Genomic DNA, 22717 nt, shown 5'->3' with positions numbered 1-22717 from the left:
ATGAAAAAATCTGCAGATGATCCCATTACTGTGAAAAATAACACCAGTCCAAACAACACAAACTACGTGTGTGTGTGTGTGTGTAATTAGTAAATGATGTCTAAGTGGATATAACAAAGGGGCTAGAATAAGTTACATCAAAGTTAACAGTGAGTACACCTGAGTGGAGACTTGCACTCTTTACCTCACACTCCTCTGTACTGTGTGGCAATTAAAAAAAAACCCTTCCCCTGGGTGGTGTGGCTCAGTGGATTGAGCACTGGCTTATAAACTGAAAGGCTGCCAGTTCGGTTCCCGGTCAGGGCACACTCCTGGGTTGCAGGCCAGGTTCCCGGTTGGGGCGTGAGAGAGGCAACCCGTCGACGTATCTCATATAGACACATCAACGTATCTCTCCCTCTCTTTCTCTCTCCCTTCCCCTCAAGGAAGGGAGAGAGAAAGCTAAAAGTAATAAAATCTTAAAAATAAAAAACACCCAAAACCCCTCACAAAAAGTAGGAGAAGTACATCGTAGTCAGGCCAGGAAACCAGCTCTGAGGCCAGCATTGTCCTGGCCTGTGGGAGCGTTCCTTACCTCACTCACAGCCGGCTGCCATTTAAATGCGGCCATGGGTCCCGCCATTATCCCCTTCACAGTACTAGACTCAGGAATGGTGAGATCCTACAGAGGGAAAGGCATTATCGTCAAGACACCGTGGGGACCTCAGAAACAGATGTCTTCCTGCTCCAAATTGGGGAGCACCTCTTCACTTCTCTGCTTCCTTTAGTCACATTCCACCCAAAGCAAAGCCCTGGACAGCTCCATGGTCTCAGTGTCAGTTAAGCCCAAACCTCTAGCCATGGTTCTAATGACTGTCCATTGGGAGAAAAGAGCAAGCGTTCATCAACACAGAGTGAGCCTTTCTTCTCTGTTCTTGAAATAATAAAATGTGTTCTTGTGTGTAATGAATGAAAGCCCATGGTTTTCAGTGCTGTCACAGAGAAAAATTCCTTATGGTGAACCATAAACATTAAGAAAACAGTACTAGCTTTGGAAATAATCCACCAGATCTCAAGAAATACTAAGAAAGCCACATAGTGCCCATGAGAAAATCTGCCCAACATTTTTCAGATACCAAGTGACAAAGCCAGAATTAGAACTCAGGGTGACCTGGAGCCAAAAGCCCCATTCTCCCCACAGACTGATGCACGGAGAAGATCAGCACAATGAGGCTGGCTCCTCTTTGTCAAGGGTCTGACCCACTGTCCTGGGCAAAGAGGCACTGTTCGAGCTTTACAACTGGCTTGCTCTTGTCTCCTCCACCAACGACTTTACCTCCTACTCCCTTTCTCCATCTGCTATCTTCCAGCAACAGTGGACATCCCAACATTTCTACTTGGATATCTAATAGGAATCTCAACATGCTCAACCAAACTCTTGATTTCCCTGCCCAAATGGTTCCTTCCATAGGCTTCCCAATCTCAGAAAACAGCAACTCCATTCTCCTAGGCCAAGATCCTTGGTGTCCTTCTTGATTCTACCCTCCTCTCTCCTCTAATCCATTGGCTTTACAAATGGGAATCTGAGACCCCTTTTTCTGAGTACCCCCACTACTGACTCCCAAGGCTCAGGACACCACTGCTTATAACTGTAGCAAAAGGAATCTCCCTGCTTCTGCTCTGGACCCCTACTCCTACAGTCTAGTATGTACGTAGCAGCCAGAGTGAACATGCCACTTCTCTGCCTAAAACTGGCTTCCTGTCTCACAGTCAAGCTAGAAGCTTTGTTATTGTGGCCCATGGGGCTCTAAATATGCTGCGACCCACACTCCGTGCTAATCTTCAACCCCATGTCCTGTTCTTTCTCTCCCTTCACTATTCTTCAGCTCACTAGCACCCCCTTGGCCCTTCACCCCCATTCCCCCCAAACACCAAACATGCAACTGCCTCAGTGCTGGGAACAGCCTTCCAACAGTTAACTACTTGGTTCATATGCTCGTTTTAGGTCTCTGTTGAAATGCCACCTTATCAGAGTGCCTTCCCTGAGCTCTCTGTATCTTCTCCCACTGGAATGTGATGTTGATGATGACTATAATGACAGCAAATGCTTTTACAGGGTTTAGCATGTGCCAGACATTAGTACGCTATTTTATATGTATACTCTCACGTAACTGTCACAAACTCATGAAATAGAACTATTATCTCCATTTTACAGAGGAGAAAACAGACACAGAGGGCTTAAGTAACCTTGCCTAAGATCACAGAGCTAATAATGAGTGTGGTAGATAAAATTTAAACCCAGGGAATTTGGCTTCAGGGTCTATGTTATTATAAGTAAGTTCTATGAATCTAAGAACTTTGCCAATTTTGTTTACTTTATATCCCACACTGGAAACCACTCTTGGCACACAGTTGGTATTCAATCAATATTTATTATAAAATGGACATAACTAGGGCCTTGTCTATCTTTCATGCTGTTTTATCTCTAGACATCTGGACTGTGGTGGAGATGCTCAAAAAACATTTGTTGAATAAAGGCGTCTGGGGAAAGGCCTAGAGCAGTATTGCCAAAAGGAACTTTCTGCCACGACGGATGTGCTCTGTATCTGCACCAATACTATAGCCACCAGTCACAGGTCCGCCAAGGAGCCCCACAGATGTGCCTAGTGTGACCGAGACACTGAATTTTAAATTGTATTGAATTTAAATGTAAACAGTCACCTGTGACTAGGAGAAGCTTTAGTGACTTCCCTAAGATCAAAATGACAGAATGAGAGTAAGGCAGAGAACACAGCTTTCCATCTAGCACTAACCAAAGGTCTTGACTCCCAAATCAGTGCTCTCTGCACTAGTCTGGATTTTAGGACAGCCACAGGACAGGCAGTTCTATTGTGTCAGGGTGCTTTGTGCCTAGGGTTGTAGTTCTCACCTTGGGACTTGGACAAATGAGACATATACTCAGCCTCTGCCTGCCTGCATGTAATTGACACCTCTACCATCAAAGTCAGTCTTTTCTGTTAATCTTCACAGGACAGGAAAAGAACAGCAATCATTAGGGGCTTTGCCCAGTTATCAGCCTAGGCTACTGCTATTTCAGAGAAGAGCTTGCCAGCCAAATGACAATTACTATGGCAACACACATACATTTCTTAGAACACAGGATATATCAAATCATAAGATGATTCCAAAACCAAGCAAATTCCCTACATTCCTGAAGGTGCTTAATTAAGATCAACAGTCTGAACTGAAACTGTCGTCTCCCCAGCAACACTAGCCAAGCTCTTTCTTCTCCTAACATCCCCTCCCCTCCATTAATAATTCAGACCAAAGGGTAAACTGCTTTTTACTGGGAGCTTGTAAGGAATCCCTCACAGTAAGCCTGGCAGCAGTCTCTGGGACTGCACAAAAACAGTGCCTTCACTGCACAACAGGCTACTGCCGAGAAAGAATAAAGGTACCACGTTCATCACATACCTAAGGCAATGTGCTACAGACACTGTCCTATGTGCTTTGCTTGTGTTGCTCATTTACCCATATTTTGCCATGTATAATGTGCACTTTTTTGCCCAAATTTTTGAGGTAAAAATAACGATGTGCATTATACATGGGTATAATGACTACATACCATGGGTACAATACTGGGCATGATAATCCCGTGTATAATGCATACAAAAACATGGGTGTGCATTATACGTGGTAGGGCATTATACACGGCAAAATATGGGAATTCTCACAACAAACCTAAGAGGTAGGTATCTGTTATCCCCAATGATCAGACGAGAAAACTAAGGCAAAGGTGATCGGTCAAGGTCACACAAATGTAGCAAGTCATGGATTCAAACTCAAGGCCCTCCTGCTAACCTCTCCTTTATATTTCCCTTTATCCAAAAAGAAGTAATTTCTCTCCAGGGCTAGCAGAGGAACTGGCGAGATTCATGACTTAAGACACCAGATAAAATGAATTTGGAGAACTGTATAAAACCTGATATCCCAGATTCCTCTGGATCCTTGGAAATAAATTCAACTGGATCAAATGAGATCATATACCTCCTGAACAGTTTTCCCCACACTGCAGTGGCAGTTTTCGAAACCAGCTTCCTTTGGCTAGTGGTCACCCACGGCTGTCCCCACCACTACAGTAACTCTCATCTTAGATCATCTGACAGTATGAAAAGCCTCCTTTAACAAAGAGGTCACACAGTGGCAGCCCACAAGCTCGATCTAGCCAAGAGATGTTCCTTTGGAATAAGTGTTTTAAAATTTTGAGTTAGCTACTGGCATTTAAAATTGGAACATTTCACATAAAAATCTGTATTTCCAGCTTCTCTTGAGAAAAAACAGACAATCTGGCAAAAGTTAGCTGGAACTCCATGGATAGAGTATGACTCCTCCCCCTCCTTGCCCCACCCCAGGGCCACCAGCCGCTGCCAATCTAATGTTCTCAGCACAGAGGCAGGGCAGAGCCATTGAACCTCCTGCTTGAACCATTTCTTCTTGCATTAGTTGGCTCCACTCACTTCCATTACCTGTCTGGTCTTGCTGGTGTCTGAATTTGCAAATCTCAATCTGACATCTAGCATTTCATCACAGCCTCATCACCCAACTGTTTCTGCCAGCCATCTGGCTTCTTACCCCTTGATCCTGCTCTCACAATTTCCCGTGTTAGACTACCCAACTACATCTCAAATTCTCCTCCCTTGGCATCTAAGACTTCATAAAAATCTTTACAAGAAGGAGAGGGGTATGCTATTTCTGCTTCATTTCATTTTGCTGGCTTTTCTGACTCCTCTTACCCTAAACTACAGGAATACTAACTGCAAAGTGGACTCCTGCCCTTCACTCATCTCCCTCCTTTATTTCCCAAACTAAAACCCCATCTAGTCTCATGGATCCAACATTCTTCCTACATATTTGCTTCCCACATTTACTTTTCTGTTCTGGTATTCCAAGTCTGCCTGGTGGTCTAGGCATCATCCCAAATGCATCACATTCAAGAGTACTAGTCTTCTTGCCTCATAAGCCAGCTCCTCCTGACTCCTCTGCCCTTTTTTTTTTTTTTTAATTTTACTTACTGGTTTTAGAGAGAAAGAGAGAGGAAGGAAGAGAGAGAGAGAAACACCAACTTACTGTTCTACCCATTCATGCATCTATTGGCTGATTTCTGCATGCACCCTGACTGGGGATTGAACCTGCAACCCTGTCATATGGGGATGATGCTCCAACCAACTTAGTACCTGGCCAGGGCCTGACTCCTTTGCTTTAAGAAAGTCATCACCATTTCCCCAGTTACAAACTTGAATAATCTCTCTTTCCCTTTTCCCATTCATCCCCAATATAACCAGTTGCCAAATCTTATAAACTCTTTCTCCGAACTACCTCTCAGTTTCTTTCAATATCTGCTACCACCCTGTTAGGATAGCTCCTTACGAACACGCACCTGGGTTTAACATTCTAATTAGCTTTGAGCCTTTCTTCTCTACCCTCCATGGTTACTAACGCACAGCCTGGAGCACATTGCCTCTTCTACACCCAGCTCAAACAACTTCATGGCACCCTACTGACTTCAGGACAACACCACTTAAGCACCTCAACACTCTCCACATTCCAATGACAACCTACTTTTATCTCTCTGCTCTCCTTCCTGTCCTCTCCCTGTACTGACAATGTCCACACTAACATCAAGCCCCACATGAGCTGTGCCTTCCACCTTTGGAATGCCTTCCCTTCTTTCTTGCTAAATCCTTTCCAGTGCCAGCCCTTGCATGCTGCCCAGGTGGACCATTCTCCTGACTCAAGCATTTAGTTGAATGCATGATCCTTTCCTGTCTTGTGTTCTTACTTCACTCCTGTGCATCTGGGCTGCGTCCTTCCCTTCGTCTCCAGGACTCTTTGGGACAGCACTTAGCATAGGACTCTACGTTCTCTCAGTGCACTGAAGCATACTGTAGAGCTCAACTGTGCTGCATACAAAAGGAAGTCACTAATCCCAGAAGCAGCAGAGATAAAACAAACCTTCTCATCCTTTGGGGGCCGACCCCGCTTCCGGGGACTCTGCTCTTGAGCTCTTTTAAGAGGGGACTTGGAGCCTCTCTCTGACGAGCCTGAAGACACCCTCTTCTTTCCTTCTCCCATGTTCTTCTTCACCTTCCCTTCAGACAGGCTAAGCTTGCGCTTCTCATCACCTGAGTTTGGCCTACTTCTCTCCTCACTGGAATTACGCCGATTCTTGTCATCAGCAGAATTGTGGGATGATGTCTGAAAGTTTAATAATAATAATGATAACCACAATAGCCGCTGCCATCACCACCACCATTTACATGAGCCATGCCCTACTTTACATACATTATCTGCACAACTACCCTATGAAACAAGCTCTGCTGTCATTCCCAATTACATTTGGGGAAGCAGATTAAAAACGAAAACAATAACAAAGTCAAGTCACTTGCCCACAGTCCCAAAGCTAAGAAGTGGGATTTATACCCAGGCAGTGGATATATCCTAAAAGCTGTGCTCCTAATCTCTGGCCTGTAAAAGAAGTAATGACCTACACTGTACTCAGATACTTCTCCTGGGTCCAAGTGACTTTTCTAAGAGCAACAATCTATTCCAGAAAGGTTAGCCGCAAGCACGCGGAGTTTCAAGCTGATTACCAAAACGCTGATACCTCAGAACTGAACTGGCTCTCTCTCTACTGGTATTTCATAAGAATAGAGTTTTGAGTACAGGTTATATTTAATCTGTTAGTTACCATACAAAAATAATTGGTCTGGCATTGGCATAAATCAAGAATCATAGAGTCTCTCACCTGGTCTTTCCCTTTGGCTCTCCTGAGGAACTCTTCCACAGCATCAACAGCTTGCTGGAATCGTTTTCCCTTGTTAATCTTTATCATTTCCTCCTTATGCGCATGATATGGCTTTAGCTGTTCCACTTTGATCCAGGCACTAGCAGAAAACACACATAGAAAGGGTATGATCCACACTTCCTCTGCCAAAAAGTATCAAAGACCTCACCACAGCAGAACACAATGCAAGCGTCCATTTGCTTTAATTGGACTTTGAAACGGGCCTGCCAGCTTTTCAAAACATGCTACTGACCACCCCAAACTCTTGAGCCTAAAAGTATGTTTTCTTGGAACAAACAAGCCAAGCAGAACAACAAGCAAAATCGGAATATCCTCCAAATGAAATCAATATGTCACAGGTTATTTCTACTCCTATTCACCAGCCTCTCACACTGAACCACACACACCATGCCACTTGCTCAGCACAGAGAAAACCTGGAGGTCCTCTCCCATTCTCACCACACAGAACAGACGGCTACACACGGATCCCAGGAAATCAGGGCACCTGGAAGCACTGCTGCCCAGCAACAACCTAAACCATACTGATTGACAACCTGTCAATCAACTCAGAATCAGGGATGCTATGAGGGCTAAAGAAATGCAACAACTAAACCCGTCTGCTCTTACAGATATTTGCAGCTGTAGAGCCGATATTTGCTTATAAATGACTGTATCCATAGCTACTAGACCACATAAAACATGTGACACATGGCTTGGAATGAGGGCAGCAGTCACAAAAGGAGACCGTTAAAAACAAGATTCTGCTTGCAATTACAGGTAGAAAAACATATTTTCTAATATTTCATTTGTAATTCCTACCACCAGTACACAACACATGAAAATGAAAAAAGCCCTCAACTGCCAACTCTGGAATATCTGACCCATTATACTTATCTGAACAAATCTGTCCCAGATGACTTTCTGAGGTTTCCCTATGACGTTCAGTTTCCCAGTACAAAGGAGAGAATTTTATAGGCTTGACATGGTAACAATTTATACGACTTATCCTGTTAACACTCACAGGTTTCATAGTATAACCTTCTGAAAATGTGGGTCAGGTTAAGGATATAGCAACAGGGCTATCTCACTAACTTAGGGTTCTTTCTGTCAGAGAAAGTTGGAGAATATCCAATGATAACAGTAAAAGTGCTAACCTCTGTACATAAAAACAGAGCTACCAACAGACACCTGTCCTTTGAGTGACGATGGGTCTGAACAAACACAACAGCCGAGGGCCATCAGCCTGCAAATGTGAGAGCAAACCAGGACTAAGCAGGTTATCCAACAGTAAACAAAGCTAGACAGAAGGGAGGACAAATGGGCACTCAGACACTGCTCTCACTGCATAGAGCTTCCACTGGATGGTGTAAGCAGGTACTTTTTTCATGACCAATTAATTTTAAAGTTTGAAATTTGACACTTACAGAGCCAATGGGTCCAATCTATAGGGAGGCAAACTGGAATTAAATTTCAAGCCCACATTGTCTGGCAAGCACACCACTGAACTGACCCTCTTGCCTTTCCTTGCATATATAGTGTTTCTAAGGACAGACCATCAGAGCAATCAGATACAAAGCCAGATGCACCCTGAAAAGCAAGTTAAGCTGTCACACTAACTGGTGGCTAGAATATGACACAAGTATCAGTAATGAAGCTTAAAGAAACACAGCCCTCAAGACAGGTCTCTTCCTTTTCTGGACTTCACATCAGAAGGTGAGACTAGTCCAAGCTCAGTAAGAGACCAATAGCATGGTTTCTATGGAGCCCTTGAACTGGGACAAAACACTGTAAGAATCCAAACCCCTACTCTACCTCCCAGCCACTTAGTAGAGGGACATCTCTACTAAGAAAGTAGAGATGCAGGATTTATTTGTGTTGCAGGAAACACAAATAAATATGTGCCCATGTTTTCACTGAAGCATTTTGTTGATTTCTGCCAGGAAAACAATAAAAATTCCATTCAACTTGAAGACTGGCATTTGATAGACTAAAATGAAATTTTCCTCTATGATAATCTTTGAAAACTAAAAATGGTTTGCTAAATGAACTTAAAACAATAATATGACTTCAGAAGAATAAATGCAAGAAATGTTAGTTTAATCAACCTGTTGTTGGAGAATTCTATTACATCAGAAAAACAAAATAGCCTTGGCCATGTAGCTCAGTTGGTTAGTGTCTTCCCGATACACCAAGGTTGTGGGTTCGATCCTGGTCAGGGTATACACAAGAAGCAACCAATGAGTGCATAAATAAGTGGAACAAAAAATAGGTGTTTCTCTCTCTCATGTACTCTATCCCTTTAAAATCAATTTTTAAAAAATCCAGTAATTAAAAAGCCAGCCCTCCAAAGCCCCAGAATTCCTTCTCAAAAGCAAACCAAGCTGAAATCCCTTTGGCTGTCTAAATAGAATTTTTTCCTCTAATAGCTATAGCACTGCAAAACCCTGTCTCCTTAAAGATGGTATGTTTTTTAGCAGAAGCTTCAATAATGCACCACTCTCCTATTCACTGAGGCTCATCAGGCAGGGCTGGCATGCAACTGGTGCTCAATAAATAATTACGGGGTAAATGATGCCTTCTGAGAACGCTCGGGGTGACTCTTGTAAGAGTTAAATCTTGTAAGGCTTTAGTAGCTTTTTGTGGTTCTTGCCGTTGGTATATTTTTTTAGTGACTGCTGTTTTTCTTGATATAGTTGTAACCTGTGATTTCCCTCATGTCATTCTCCCAATACCTACACAGAGATGGACCTTTTCTGCCCAACTTGCTGTAGGCTGGGGAGTCAGAAAAATCAAGCTTACTCAAGTTGTGTCTGAAGTAGTGCCTTTGCTTTTATGTACAAAAAAGTTAATTGCACATTGTCTGTAGAAGTAAATGCCTGAAACCAAAGTAACTAACAATCAGTGAGGTCATTACGAAGTATGAAATGGAAGGTTCCTTAAGATATATGGCTAAGAGGGAAAAAAAGCAAGATGCAGAGCAGTGTGTGTAGTGTGTCACCACTTGTGTAAAAACGAGGAAGAAGGAACAGGTAACTTCTTGATCATACACATACTATCTCTAGAGGGCTACGCCCTAAAAAACACTGGATAACAGTGGGCAGGGAACTGGGTGGCTGAAGGACAGAGATGAATGGAACCCTTTCATAGTTTATAGCTTGAGTTTTTCAGGGGGAACTATAAACATGTATTATCTTTAAAAAACATCAAATCAACAGTAAAGACCTCTGCTGTAGAACAAGGATTACTCTGACTGCCCAGAGGGTTTTCCCCATTACTTCCTTGTTTATAAGGTTGGCTCAGGTGGGTAGCGGTTTATCTGCACCTGTGTAGTATGGTCAAAAGCAGCTAACTTACCCTGGTATTCTGATACACCTCCTACAAAGTCTTTTCATTTGTGAATATAAACTTTTCACTTAGCCAACCTCAGATTACACACTTCACTAAAAATGTATTTAAAAACTTCACATTTTCAGAAACTTCCATAATATCTAACCTGCTCTCCCCTTAAATTAAAATCATACCATGCAGCTATCATATTAAAGATGCCAGTCTATGAATAATCTCAAACACCCTCACATATGTGTCTCGGACTTCACACAAACACAACAATCTGGGCAGGAGAGAGAGAGAGAACTCATGCAAGTATAATCCAAAGGTGAGGACAAGAACAGGGTCAGAAAATGTGGGTTCACTTCCCCATATGGAATCAGTAAGTAGTACTTAGTAATAATTTCTAAGCGTCTCCACCCCAAACCATTGGAAAAGGCTAAGGATTACTGGGGTGTTAGAGGTCCAAGTCTAAGCCATTCAGGAATCGAGACACCCAAAAAACACAACTCAAAAAGACACAACAACCAAGAAACCACAAAGAAATAATTTAGAATTCCTCAGTTAATTTCAAACAATGATTATCATACAGACATTAACAGAGACTTGCAGATAAGATATAGATTTTGTTCCCCAAACTTGGTAACATTCCCAAATGCTGGATGAGGCTTTCAAGCTGCTGTCTACACCAACGCAGCCAGCTGCTTCTTTTTGTGCCAATTTCTGTAATTCCGGTGCATGATATCCACTCCTGGAGTCCACTGCCTCCACCACCAAAGACGTCACCTGGTGCTGCTGGCACTGGGAGAGGAGAATCTACTCAGTGCTAGATAGCTACTGTCCATCCCTGGCAGAAGCACACTGCTGGCTCAGTCCAAAAGCTCAGAGCAGTGGCCCTCACTATTCACTTGGCTCATTTCTCCAACTATTACATGGTGTCAGTTGTGGGGAATGTGGCAATTGCCCTCATCAATTGCCAGGTGAAAAGAAAAAGGGATGCTCAGATGGTTCCAATTTGTTATGTTATGAGCCACAGATTTTTCTAAAAGTTTAGTACTCATTCGAACACCTCACACCTAGCCTGCCCATCTACTATCATCTTGATGTAAAAGTACCTCAGGCTGACATCTTATGACTTAAAACCCACAAATACCCTGTGCCTCTGTTTCTCCATCTATCATTATTTGCCCACAGTATTCTCTGAACTGGTTTGTTTCTGGTAGTTTTTATTATTTTATTTTCAATCCTCACCTGAGGATATGTTTACTGACTTGAGAGAGAGAGAGGGAGGGCTGGGGGGAAGAGAGAGAGATCAATGGGTTGCCTCCTGCACAAGCCCCAACCAGGGATCGAACCCGCAACCTTTTTTGGTGTGTGGGATGAGGCCCCAACCAACTGAGCCACCTGGCCAGGCCAGTCAGGCCTGTTTCTGTTGGTTTTAAGCACCTACAAACTAAATGAGCTCCATTCTGTCGCCCATAGTCATTGACCAAACTTTTAAACTCTAAGCTCAGGTTTCTAAAAGAATTAAATCATTTATCTTAAAAAAAAAAAAGATTTTATTTGCTTATTTTTAGAGAGGGGAAGGGAGACACAGGAGAGAGACATTGATGTATGAGAGATACATCAACCTGTTACCTCTCATACATCCCTAACCAGGGATCTGATCTGCAACCCAGGCATGTGCCCTTACTGGGAATCATAACCGGTGACCTTTTGATTCGCAGGCCTGCACTCAATCCACTGAGCCACAGCAGCCAGGGCAAAGTCATTTATCTTAAGGAGCTACTGCTTCTACTCTTTAATAAAGGTTCTTCCTACTATAAAAACCCTATCTCTACGTATTTTCTCTATAAGTAGGATGTCAGTTTTGAAAGTGAACACCTCTACTGAATCTTACATTCTTCAGGAGTCCAGGAAGAGCCCCTCTGGGTCAGACCCTGTCCACTGAGGTCAGGGCCCAATCACCAGAGAAGCTTCTACTCTAGGATGCGCTGAGAGCACATCAAATATTAAAGGTGAGCCCTGACTGGTGTGGCTCAGGGGACTGAATGCCAGCCTGTGAAACAAAAGGCCACTAGTTTGATTTCTAGTCAGGGCGCCTGCCTGGGTTGTGGGCCAGGTCCCCAGTTGGGGGCATGTGAGAGGCAACCAATTGATGTCTTTCTCACACTTTGATGTTTTGCTCCCTCTCTTTCTCCCTCCCTTCCCCACTCTCTAAAAATAAATAGAAATATGTCTTTTAAAAAAGTATTAAAGGTGAGGTAGACTCCAGCTTCTTCTTGAGCCACTTATGGCTTTGCCCTTCACAAAGTAGTTCTCATCCCTAAAGAGTCCACTTGAATTCCCTATCTAAACTACCTCTTAAACGTTTACACTGTAACCCTTATATATGTCCTAAACATAGCCACACAACATTTGTTATACTCACGGTGCAGCTTGTTGAGATGTTTGCGGGCTAATGAGCAAGTCAGTGTTTACCTCCTTAAGGCCATTTATTATTTGATCAATGTGGATTGCGTTTTTTTTTTTTCAGTCTTTGCTTTTTCACATTAAAGACTCCTACTCTTTTGTCTGACTTTGTCCCCCTTTCCGATCTTGACTAGTTCCTCTACCACATTCCTTTGGGAGCATGGTCAGAAATGTACACACAGTACTCCTAGAAATTATTAGTTTTAATAATGCAAAATTTATTAAATTTATGCATTAAATAAATGCATACATTTAATTTATGCATTAAATTAAAATGCATAATTTAGTTATGCATTTAGTCATCTAGTATAATTAAATGCATAGTTATACTGTGCATTAAAAACTATGCACAGTATAGTTTTTAATAAAGGTGGAAGGATGTAAAAACAAAAAAAAAAGAAAAAAGGTGAAACAACATATTGTTTTTGTGTTCAAAGACTTTTTGGTTAAAAGAGCAGACATGCTGACATCCTTAGGAACCTTCTACTTTCAGGTGCCTTTCCTTTCAAACACAGATTCTCTCTCATGGGCAGAGTCTGTGTCTGTCTCTCCCACATTCCCCTACTGAAAGCCACCTGCTTCTGACCAGCTTTTTCTCTTGTAACAGATCTATTCTCTAACTTAATGTTTGTTAAACACCTGCTATATATCAAACCATGCTATGAACTAGTGACACTACTTCTTCATAACTACAAGGTCAGGAGTATTATTCTCCCATGTGGATAAGGATGCACAATCCTAGAAAGATGAAAGACCTTGCCCAAGTTAGAATAGGTGAAACTGGTATAGTATATGAATGCACGTTAGGCTGGTAACAAATCTAGAGCTCTTTCCCCAAAGTAATTCACAGCTACCCAACAATCTGGAGATTTCACCCTCAGATAATAAAAAGATACTAAATAAAATCTGCCTTAACACTGTAGATACTGAAGAAAATCTGCCCTCTACCCTTTGGAGATATTCTGCAGATCCTTACCCTTTGTTTCCTTTCACTCAATCAACTGCCGAGCCACAGAAAGGTAACATGTTAGCCCTGCAGCGATTTAATTTTTAAATAGCTTTTTATGTGGAACTGTATCAAGGAATTTTAAAAGGTTTAAGACATATTAAATCTTTCCCTGTATCCACTTGCTATGAATCACATCAAAAAACTTTACTTAGAAATCACATCATTACCAACACTGACACCATTAGGTTATTTTTGTGTTCAGTCAATACTTTTTTTTCATTGGCTTCACCTGGTTGCCTGGCTGAGCTTCAGAATTCACTCAACTCCAATTTTCTGTGTCCTATCTGTAGTATTTCTTATATACAAGGAATACTTTATTTTTCTAACCTTTCAGAACTCAAGAAAAATTATCATAAAAACACAATGATTTTTCAGGCCTGCTGTAATCTGATTAAGTTCCCACTTTCTATGAGTTCCCATTTTTCTTTCATACTGGGGTTAGCTAAACAAAGAAATACACAAGTTAGGCCAACCACATTGCCTCTTGTTATTCCCAAGCCCTCTACCCTAGGCAAGGAGCCTCTCTGCCCACACATCCAACTCAAAGCCCAGGTGTTTATAGTAGCCCCAGTGCCTGGAATACCCTTACTGTTCTTGTCTATACAAATTCTATCTAACCCCAAAGTTTGATTCAATTCCCATCTCTTATAAAAGCCCTTGACCTGGCTATTCTCCACCGATCTCTACATAATAATTATCTGCACTACTCATTCTGCACTTAATCCTGTCTTGAATGTTTATGGCTTTGTCCCGAGTTCCTGGGAGATGGGCACCACAACACTTGCTTCCCTGGCCAAGTTCTCTTCCATGTCAAGCAATGTGGAGTAACGTTGTATAATAAGTACTTGTTTTACACATCAGGACAATTTTTCTGGTGAAATCCATGGCACACCAGGACATTCCCTTTTCCAGAGTGTCTCTGACTATCACAGCTCCAGGAGTGACCCCTTTGAAATATTGCTATTAAAAGTTTGTTAAGTATGTCTGTAACAGAGAACTGGGGCTGGGTATATCGGTGTATCTGTATGATGCCAGGCAAACTCTAAACCAGGATGAGTAAGCATGGTGACACATAAACTCCTGAGTGAATGAAGAACACTGTTTGTACGAGATTTTCCTACATTAATACATTGCTTTTTAGGAATGTCTATTTTAGACAAGATTGGGTGCGTTCAGGGTGGTATGGTTGTAGATTAGGAATGTGTATCTTAATCATTGGTATTAAATCATAAAAAAGTCACATTTTCCTAACTCAAAATGATATTTTCCTGTAAGAATCATATACAGAAATACAACTACTTAAAGAAATCAAACCTTCTAGCTAGACCCAGGTAATCAACTTGATATAGTGATGAGAAAGTTAAATCACTCAAGCAAATACACATTCTTCCCCTCACTGTGATTCCTTATGTGGCCTATCAAAGAATCACAAATTAATGGTTTTGATTTCAACTCTAAAGTCTGGCTAAAAAGCTTTACTGTTACATTTTTAGAGTGAATCAATTAGTCTTATAAAAGAAAGATTAAAAAATTATTTTCATTAAGATAAATAATATTTTAATTTTCACTGTGTAACTCATGCATGATCCACAGTGATAAACAGCCATTAAAAGAGAACCAAATATGGGCTTTATAAAAGGAACTGCCTATGGAACTGGGTAAAGAGATGTGAGAAACTATCCCAATGAGATTACTATATTTAGAAGGTGGTGAGCCCCAGTTCTCAGCTCAATAACATTATTAGCCCAGGACAATTTCTGCAAGAACTACTACTTTTATTGAGGTATGAGGCCAGAATGATATACCATCCTTGTAGACTATGATAAGACTGAACTAGGGTCCCTAAAATATTCTCAAAGTAGCTCAGACTCAGGGCAATGCCTAAACAAAGGGAAAGTGAAACTCTTGGTGAGCACTACTCACTGATCCTCTGTTCCAAAAAACTTCACAAAGAAGCATTTCTTTCCACGTGGTTTTTTCAAATCCTTGGGTGGATTAACAATCTGGGAAATAAAATAGAAAGAACAGGTTTTTTCTACGGCTCGAAGTTGGTAAGAGAAAAATGAAGGAATGTCTTAAAATAAAAATGCAGGGCCTAGTATATATCTAGACTTGGCACATTTCTACAGAATTTCCCTATATCTAACATGTAGCACAGTGTTCGGTAGATACAATTTTACTGAAATGGCCCTATTTTAAAAACAAAGGTAAGACCAACATCATTCTCCCCCAAAGTGACCCTGTAATCAGTGAAGTGCAAAGGTCACTTTTAAAAAATACTTCAATGTGGAAGAGTTCAGACATGTTATAGTGACATTGAAAGACAACTAAGGCACTGAAAATGCCATACTGCAAAGAAATAGTGTAAAGATACATCTTTATATTCTTGGGCTCCTAGCAAGAATATAAAAACAGAACATTTGGAAAGCTATGATGGATCGCCTCATGCAAAATCTGAAATGCCAACTTCTGCAAAGACACACTGGAGCAGCACATATGGTAACATGGAAAGAAGATTTAAACTGAGTTGGGACAAAAATACTTTGACTTTTCACTAACCTACATTTAGATTTCTCTATTTCTGGAGAATTTATTTTCTTCTCCTTTTGTTAGATTTAAGTATAAAGCTAAATTCAAATTAGAATTGATTTCCAGGCAGAAAATACTTCACCGAAACCATCTCTGACTCAAGAAATAAGCAATTATTGCAGATTAAATGACTTGGCTTATATTATATTGCCCTTTCTAAACAAACTGATATTAGAGAAAAAATTCTGAGCATTATTTAAATAGGCATAGTTTAATTCAATGCTAGAAACTGAGGGGAATGCATCTTACATTCTTCACTTCTTCAAACCCAACTTCAGATGTCTTCGTTCAGTTTAGTAGCATGACACTCACCTTTCCTGGCCAAGGAGGATACCGGCCGAGTTTCCCCCTAGAGAAGACACAGAGAGTCAGCATTTGCCCTGGGAAAGACTGTCCACCTCCTTTAAACTACTTAATATGCAACACCCCCCTTCCCTTAATCTCCATTTGCACCCTCAAGTGCCACAACAAAAGCTGGCAAACAGGAGTTCGTAATCTGGCATCTATGGATGGACCCAACAAGCCCAAAGCCCTCATAAATGGAATGCAAAATTGTACATGCATGTGCATAAGGTATGTACATTCTTTTGGTACCAAGGGATACAACAAAACCACCAAGAATCATTTGTCCAGAGCCTCCCCCTGATGGGGGTGGGGGCCAGTTTGCTCTGTAAACATAGACTTCCCCTTACAGTCTGTTTTAATTCACCGCGAGACCTGCCAGCTTTGCCAAATACTAATGGAAGCCTTCCTTTGGGTCAAGAAACAAGCTACGCAGCTCGAAGGAGGCGGCGACAGTCGATCTTCGTTCTGGCGGTTGTCGGGGACACAGAAGCAGACTACGAGAGGTATCCAAGGAAGCACTGGTCACTGCCAAGCCTGAAGGAGAAGTGTCCCCTCCATTTCTTCACCGGGCAGCGCCATCAGTCCGGCTTCGATACCCGCTGCCGAGGCGCCCGCACAGGTCAGTTTCCTCGTAACGCGCGGGTTTTAACGGGCTTTCCAAAGCGAGAAGGCTCCGCGGGCTCCACGGCTCTCCCGCTTTCCTGGGAACCCCAGCAAGATCCAGAGGAACAGGCGTCCGCGGCCGACGCCGGGGACGCCCTTCACAATAGCTGCCTGCGCCGAGCCTGGAGCTTAGCTCTCTACCCGGCGGCCTCGCGGATCAGAGCGGGGCCCATCACAGCCACCCTCGGACTCAGTCCCTCCAAGCAAGGCTGCCCCTTCCGCCCGGTGTCGTTCCCAGCGTCGGCACCTCATCTGGCTCTCTTTGCAGCCTGGAGCGCACAGAAAGGCAGCTCCGGGGCTGGCCGCGAACTCCGCGCCTAAGGGGGGAGTTCCCCAAAGTACCTCGCTTGGCCCCAGCCGCCCGAACTCACCACACCAAATCACCGAGCCGCAGACTCACAGCCGCCATCTTACCACCCAACCACCACCGACGCACGGGCCGCCGGGAACCTTAGGTCGCTCTGGCACCGCCCATTGGAGTGCACTCGGCCACGTGACGGGGACCGGCTGTCAGCCGCCTAGCCGCTGCTCTGACGTTATCGCGCCCGCCGGGACTTATTGGCCGGGCGAGAGGCACGTGACCAGGGCGCCCGGGTCTCCCCGCGCCGGAGCCCCGAGATTCCGGGCTCCTTCCCCCTCCCTTTGCTCGTGACAACGAAGCACCCTCGATCTGAGGCGGTGGAGGCGGTGGCGGCGGCGACGACAACGACTACTGAGCTGCAGGTTGAGCGCGCAAGGGAGCCGGCCCTTCGGCCCGCCCCGTCCCGCCCCCGGACCCTGGCCTCTAGACCCCTTTACCTTGGCGTTTCCGTTACGTCCGTTAGTCCCTCGCGGGCCCCGGGGCTGCCTGCGTCGCCACGCTGCCGCTGCCCTGACGGACCTCGGCGCGGCCTGGAAACCAGCCTCCATCCGCGCCCGGGGCTCCGCGCCCGGCCGGCTCTACGTGGCCACGCCTGGGGGACGTCCGGATTCTGCGGAGCGCGCTAACTGCTGCGTTCGGGGAGCGGCTCGGACCCGGAGCTCTCGGCTGCGCTGCAAGTTCTCCCGGGGCGTCCGTGCTCCAGCCCCGAAGTCTAGAGTTGTTAGACCGACTGGGAGCCGGCGTCTCTTCACTTCCTCCTGGGCCGTCAGGCGGTACGGCCAGCGAGGCTCCCCTGGGCGCTCCGGAACCCGGCCATGGGCCGCGGTTCAGGGCGGCCGCCCGCCGAGAGGCATGGCTCGGGGGCCGGCCGCTAGCAGCGCCGCAACCCGGGCTCCCGGGCCGGCATGAGGACGGTCGCGGGGGGACGAACGCGGCCCGTGGGGCCGTAGCCTGCGTTGTGTCGGGGACAAAGGTGCGTGTCTTTGTCGGGACTGGGCCGTCACGTAAGCCGCGTTGTAGTTTGACACTTAGGGAGAAGTTAGGAGCAGGTTGTTGTGACAGCAGCAAGGCATTTGCTAGGCGTAGTTTCTTTACGTAAAAACTTAAACCGTTGAATGGGAAACTAGGAACTGTGCAGCACAGCGACAGCCCAAACGTCAAATTCCAGATAGAAAATAAAATTTTCGAAAGGTACCATTCCCAGTTGCGTACTCCAAAGATTCTAAGTCAAGTGTTGACATAACTTAGAATCGGACTTTTCTTGGGTCGCCTTCTGCTTGTAAAGGTGGAGAGTTCACATATATCTCCCGTGGGCGATTTTTTTTTTTTTATATACGGAGACTTTGATGTAAGCGGAGTTTTTAGCGAACTGGCTTGTATACAGCCTGGTTTTTCTTTGTAGTTCAGTTTCCCCAAAGTACTGTCAGTTACAGGATCTGCCAATTACCGTGTTTTTTTTTTTTAAAAAGACCGATAACTTGAAGGATATTTATAATTTCATGAAATAATTTCATAAAATTTAACACGTTTCCAATTTTAAAACTCTTAATTTGGGGGGAAATGAAGGATATTTTAATGACTTGATAAAAATAAGAATTTTAAGTTAACATAACACTGGGCCTTGGGGCATTCCTGTTAGAGTCAGGAACATGGCAAAGAATATATTGTTTAATATTATCTTGGATGCTCTAGCCAATGCAATAAGACATGAAACAAAAGTAAACAATTTTTCAGAAAGAAGACAAAATTCTCATTTCTATGTACTACTGAATAGATAGCCTGTTTTGGAAAAAAGGGGAAAGCCATTAAAATAAGTGAGTTCAATAAAGAGACTAATTAAAAAATCAGCCAGAAAAAATCAGTTTTTCTATATTTCACGAGAAACCAGTTTGGAAATAGAAGGATTATGAGGATGTATAGCAAAAAAATACATCATTACTAGGAATAACCTGAGATAAAAAAAGGAGGCTATCATTTCTTGGATAACATCAGTTGAGGATTTTTAAGATGGAATTTTTTTTGTAGAGTACTGTGCTTTTACTTAGAATAAGGTTTAACACAGTAGATGTGAGTACAAGCATACCTTGTTTTACCACCCTTCACTTTATTGCCCTTCATAGATGTTGCATTTTTTACAAATTGAAGGCAAGACCCTCCACCAGCAAAAAGATTATGGCTCGCTGTACTGTGGTAGTCTGGAACTGAACCCTCAATATCTCCGAGGTATGCTTGTGTTTAATTACTTAGCTTTTCTTAAGACTATGCATTTTACTGATAAATCTTGTTTTATTACAAATCTAAATATGTTTATATAAAATCCAAAATACTTCATCTACAAAGCTTCAATTAAGGCACTAGTATAACAGATTAAATTTACCTAAACAATGAGCTCTTTTTACAAAGTTAAATTTCCTTAAATGTTTTAAGCAGCATTTAAAGTTTTATATACTTGTTCTCTCAAATATTTCAGACTCCTACAACAGCGAAAACTAATAAACCTAGTAGTAGAATCTTTCCAAGGACTTAAGTCTTTAAGTCAAATAAATGTATAAATGTAAGGTCTTTTTAAATGTACACTTTCAAATTTAGTTATATTTTCTTAGGGATTTCAAATTAATTTCTGACTTAAATATTTCAAATGACTTAGTAACAAGCAAAATCATGATTATAAAAATGTAAATTCTAAATGTTAATATGTTATAGGTTTGATTTATTTATTCTCATATCTATAACTTCTCATGCCTGCAAAGTCACTTAAGTAACTAAGACAAGCAGTTTAACCATCTAGGTAGACCGAAGTTACAATGTCTAAACTTTGGGTCAGGATAAGGTTACATTTTTTAAAATTAGTTGCCACTTCTAGGATGACCTTCCTGCATCCTATCAATTAACTTGCAGAGTCTCTTCTTCTAGTGAGACTTTGCCTGCTCTTATCAGTGGGGGACTTTTAACCTTCAACCTTCAGCTTAAATTTATTTAGACAACTCAGTGTATCACAAATGTCCTGGGAACCTTGAAAGTTTTTTTTAGAGAAATTTCTTTGAACATCTTAGTGCATGATGGTCTTTTGTGCTACCATGTTTTGCTGCTAATCAGTTTGTTGTCTGATTAGAATTATATTAACTATTTTTAGATATTTTACGTCCTTGTCTGATTTTGTAGATCACAATTTTATGGTCATAATAGAAATAATGAATATTGCATATACTATGCAAGTATCCATATACATATATGGATATAACATATGTAAATCTTCCTAAATAAATATTTATGATTCATTTATAATAAAAATGCAGTGAGCTTTTTGGGGGGACTTGTTAAAATGATTCTAAAATTGGTCTTAAATAATAAACAGTCTGGAATAGGTGAAGTTTTACTTTTAAAAGAAGAATAATAAAAATGAATTTTAAATTCAAGGTGTAAAAATATACCATAGAATTTCTCAGAACAGTATGGTACTTGCTAAGGAATTTCTAGATACTAGATCAAAGTAACAGGATGGATTTCAGAAGTAGTCTTTAAGATATCTAAGATGTTGTATGTGATATTTGCCAGATCACCAGGGAAAAGAAGGATTAGGGATTGATGTTGGGAAGAAACCAAGGTAGAGACTCATCTTTTACCTTATAGCATGGTAAATTCAACTTGGGTTAAAGAGCTCAATGTGAAAATTATATTTGTGAAAGATTGGATAGGTAAAGTCTTATATAAGAATTCCTGGTTGGAGAAGGACATTCTAGGCACAAAAGAAATGGGAGAAACCGTAAGGGAAAAGAGCCTACTTTTAACTGCATAAAAAGTTTAATTTTCTTGTCCTGAAGCGGTGACTCAATTAGTTGGAATGTCATCCTCTACACCGAAAGGTTGTTGGTTTGATTCCTGGTGAGGGCACATACCTAGGTTGCAGGTTCGATCCCTGGTTGGGGTTATGTGCAGGAGGTGGCTGCACAGTGTTTCTCTGTTTCTCTCCTCCCACCCCCCACTTCTGTCTCTCTCTCTCATCAATGAATATATCCTCTGGTGAGAATAAAAGTTTAAATTTCTTTCACTCTAAGCAGTGAAAGACCTCACTCTAAGCAGAATTAAACAGTATGTAACAGTGAAGGAAAAGTGTAAGATATATGACCGGTACTATATAATACATGTTACATATCTATAATATATTAAAAGCCCTTACAAATCAATAAGACTTTAACTTTTTCAACTATTTCCTTAAGGCTGGACATTCAGGTTTAGATTGCTTTTATTATTTTTCCTATACAAACAAGGCTGCAGAGACTATCCATGTGGATGTGGTAAGAAGTTCACATTTGAATGTGAGTTTTAAAAAACAGGACACAAATTATACATGAAGCACAAAATATATATGTGAGTGTGTGGTGTATTTGCATATTTATACCCTTGGAATTCTGGGGTTCACAATGTACTCTGACCATTTCCCAGGAACTTTGATATTCTTTGACATGTGGTAATTTGGCACTTTGCCAAGACCGGACTCTGAGTGGTGAGAGGCTAGTATCTTAGGAAGTGAGCCTAGGCACACGACTCTTGAGACACTGGTTTTTTACTTATTCAAGAAAAGTCATTACTCTGAGCTGATGAAAACTTTGTCATTGTGAAGAATGACTCTAGCCCTGGCTGGTATGGCTCAGTGGGTTGAACACCAGACTGCGACCCGAAAAGGTGGTCGCCTGTTTGATTACTGGGCAGGGCACATGCCTGCATTGTGGGCCAGGTCCCTGGTTGGGGGCATGCAAGAGGCAGCTGATTGTTGTTTCTCTCCCTCTCTTTTTCCCTCCCTTCCCCTCTCACTCAAAATGAAAATAGTATTAAAAAATCTTTTAAAAAAATCTACCCTAAAAAAAAAAGAATGTCTCCAAATAAAAGTGAGTTGTTGGTGATTAAAATAAAGACGTCTTACAAAAGATGTTTTTCTTAGCCAGGAAAAAAAGTGTTGGATAAATTAAATTAAAAAAAACAATATTCGTTAGGGTTCTGTGAAATTTTGAGGATTCTTTAAGGCTTTTTTAGCATGGGTTCTCTAATTTCAAAGATCTAGTGAATATGCATAGAAAAAAGACTGGAAGGAAATATGCTAAACAGATGGTCTCTGAAGGATAGGATTTGG

At 42.2% G+C, this 22717-nt stretch overlaps 2 protein-coding genes across 14 annotated transcripts in view; one reads left to right on the top strand and one right to left on the bottom strand.

Annotated features, from left to right (window-relative positions):
* GLYR1 (glyoxylate reductase 1 homolog) overlaps positions 1 to 17700 on the bottom strand; it is a 36592-nt gene extending 18892 nt beyond the window's left edge. For 4 of the 7 annotated variants that reach the window (XM_036020965.1, XM_028532252.2, XM_028532262.2 and 1 more), the window contains exons 1-6: positions 17600 to 17699; positions 16533 to 16569; positions 15555 to 15634; positions 6785 to 6923; positions 5992 to 6234; positions 575 to 661 (exon numbers count right to left, since the gene is read on the bottom strand). In XM_036020965.1, coding sequence (XP_035876858.1) covers positions 575 to 661; positions 5992 to 6234; positions 6785 to 6923; positions 15555 to 15634; positions 16533 to 16569; positions 17600 to 17637 — 624 coding nt within the window. In that variant the 5' untranslated portion in view covers positions 17638 to 17699. Of the gene's footprint in view, positions 1 to 574; positions 662 to 5991; positions 6235 to 6784; positions 6924 to 15554; positions 15635 to 16532; positions 16570 to 17599 lie in introns of all 7 variants that reach the window. The other 3 variants (XM_036020968.1, XM_036020969.1, XM_036020966.1) reach the window with 2 other exon arrangements.
* Positions 17701 to 17785: 85 nt separating this feature from the next.
* UBN1 (ubinuclein 1) overlaps positions 17786 to 22717 on the top strand; it is a 58095-nt gene continuing 53163 nt past the window's right edge. For 4 of the 7 annotated variants that reach the window (XM_036020962.1, XM_036020959.1, XM_036020964.1 and 1 more), the window contains exons 1-2: positions 17787 to 18562; positions 19710 to 19812. In XM_036020962.1, the coding sequence (XP_035876855.1) occupies positions 19710 to 19812 (103 nt within the window). In that variant the 5' untranslated portion in view covers positions 17787 to 18562. Of the gene's footprint in view, positions 18563 to 19709; positions 19813 to 21144; positions 21224 to 22717 lie in introns of those variants that run through there. The other 3 variants (XM_036020963.1, XM_036020961.1, XM_036020960.1) reach the window with 3 other exon arrangements.

The sequence above is a fragment of the Phyllostomus discolor genome, chromosome 3, assembly GCF_004126475.2.
Source record: "Phyllostomus discolor isolate MPI-MPIP mPhyDis1 chromosome 3, mPhyDis1.pri.v3, whole genome shotgun sequence".
NCBI classification, from domain to species: Eukaryota; Metazoa; Chordata; class Mammalia; order Chiroptera; family Phyllostomidae; genus Phyllostomus; species Phyllostomus discolor.
Note: the sequence above shows the minus strand (reverse complement) of the source record. Positions and strands in the feature narration are given on the sequence as shown.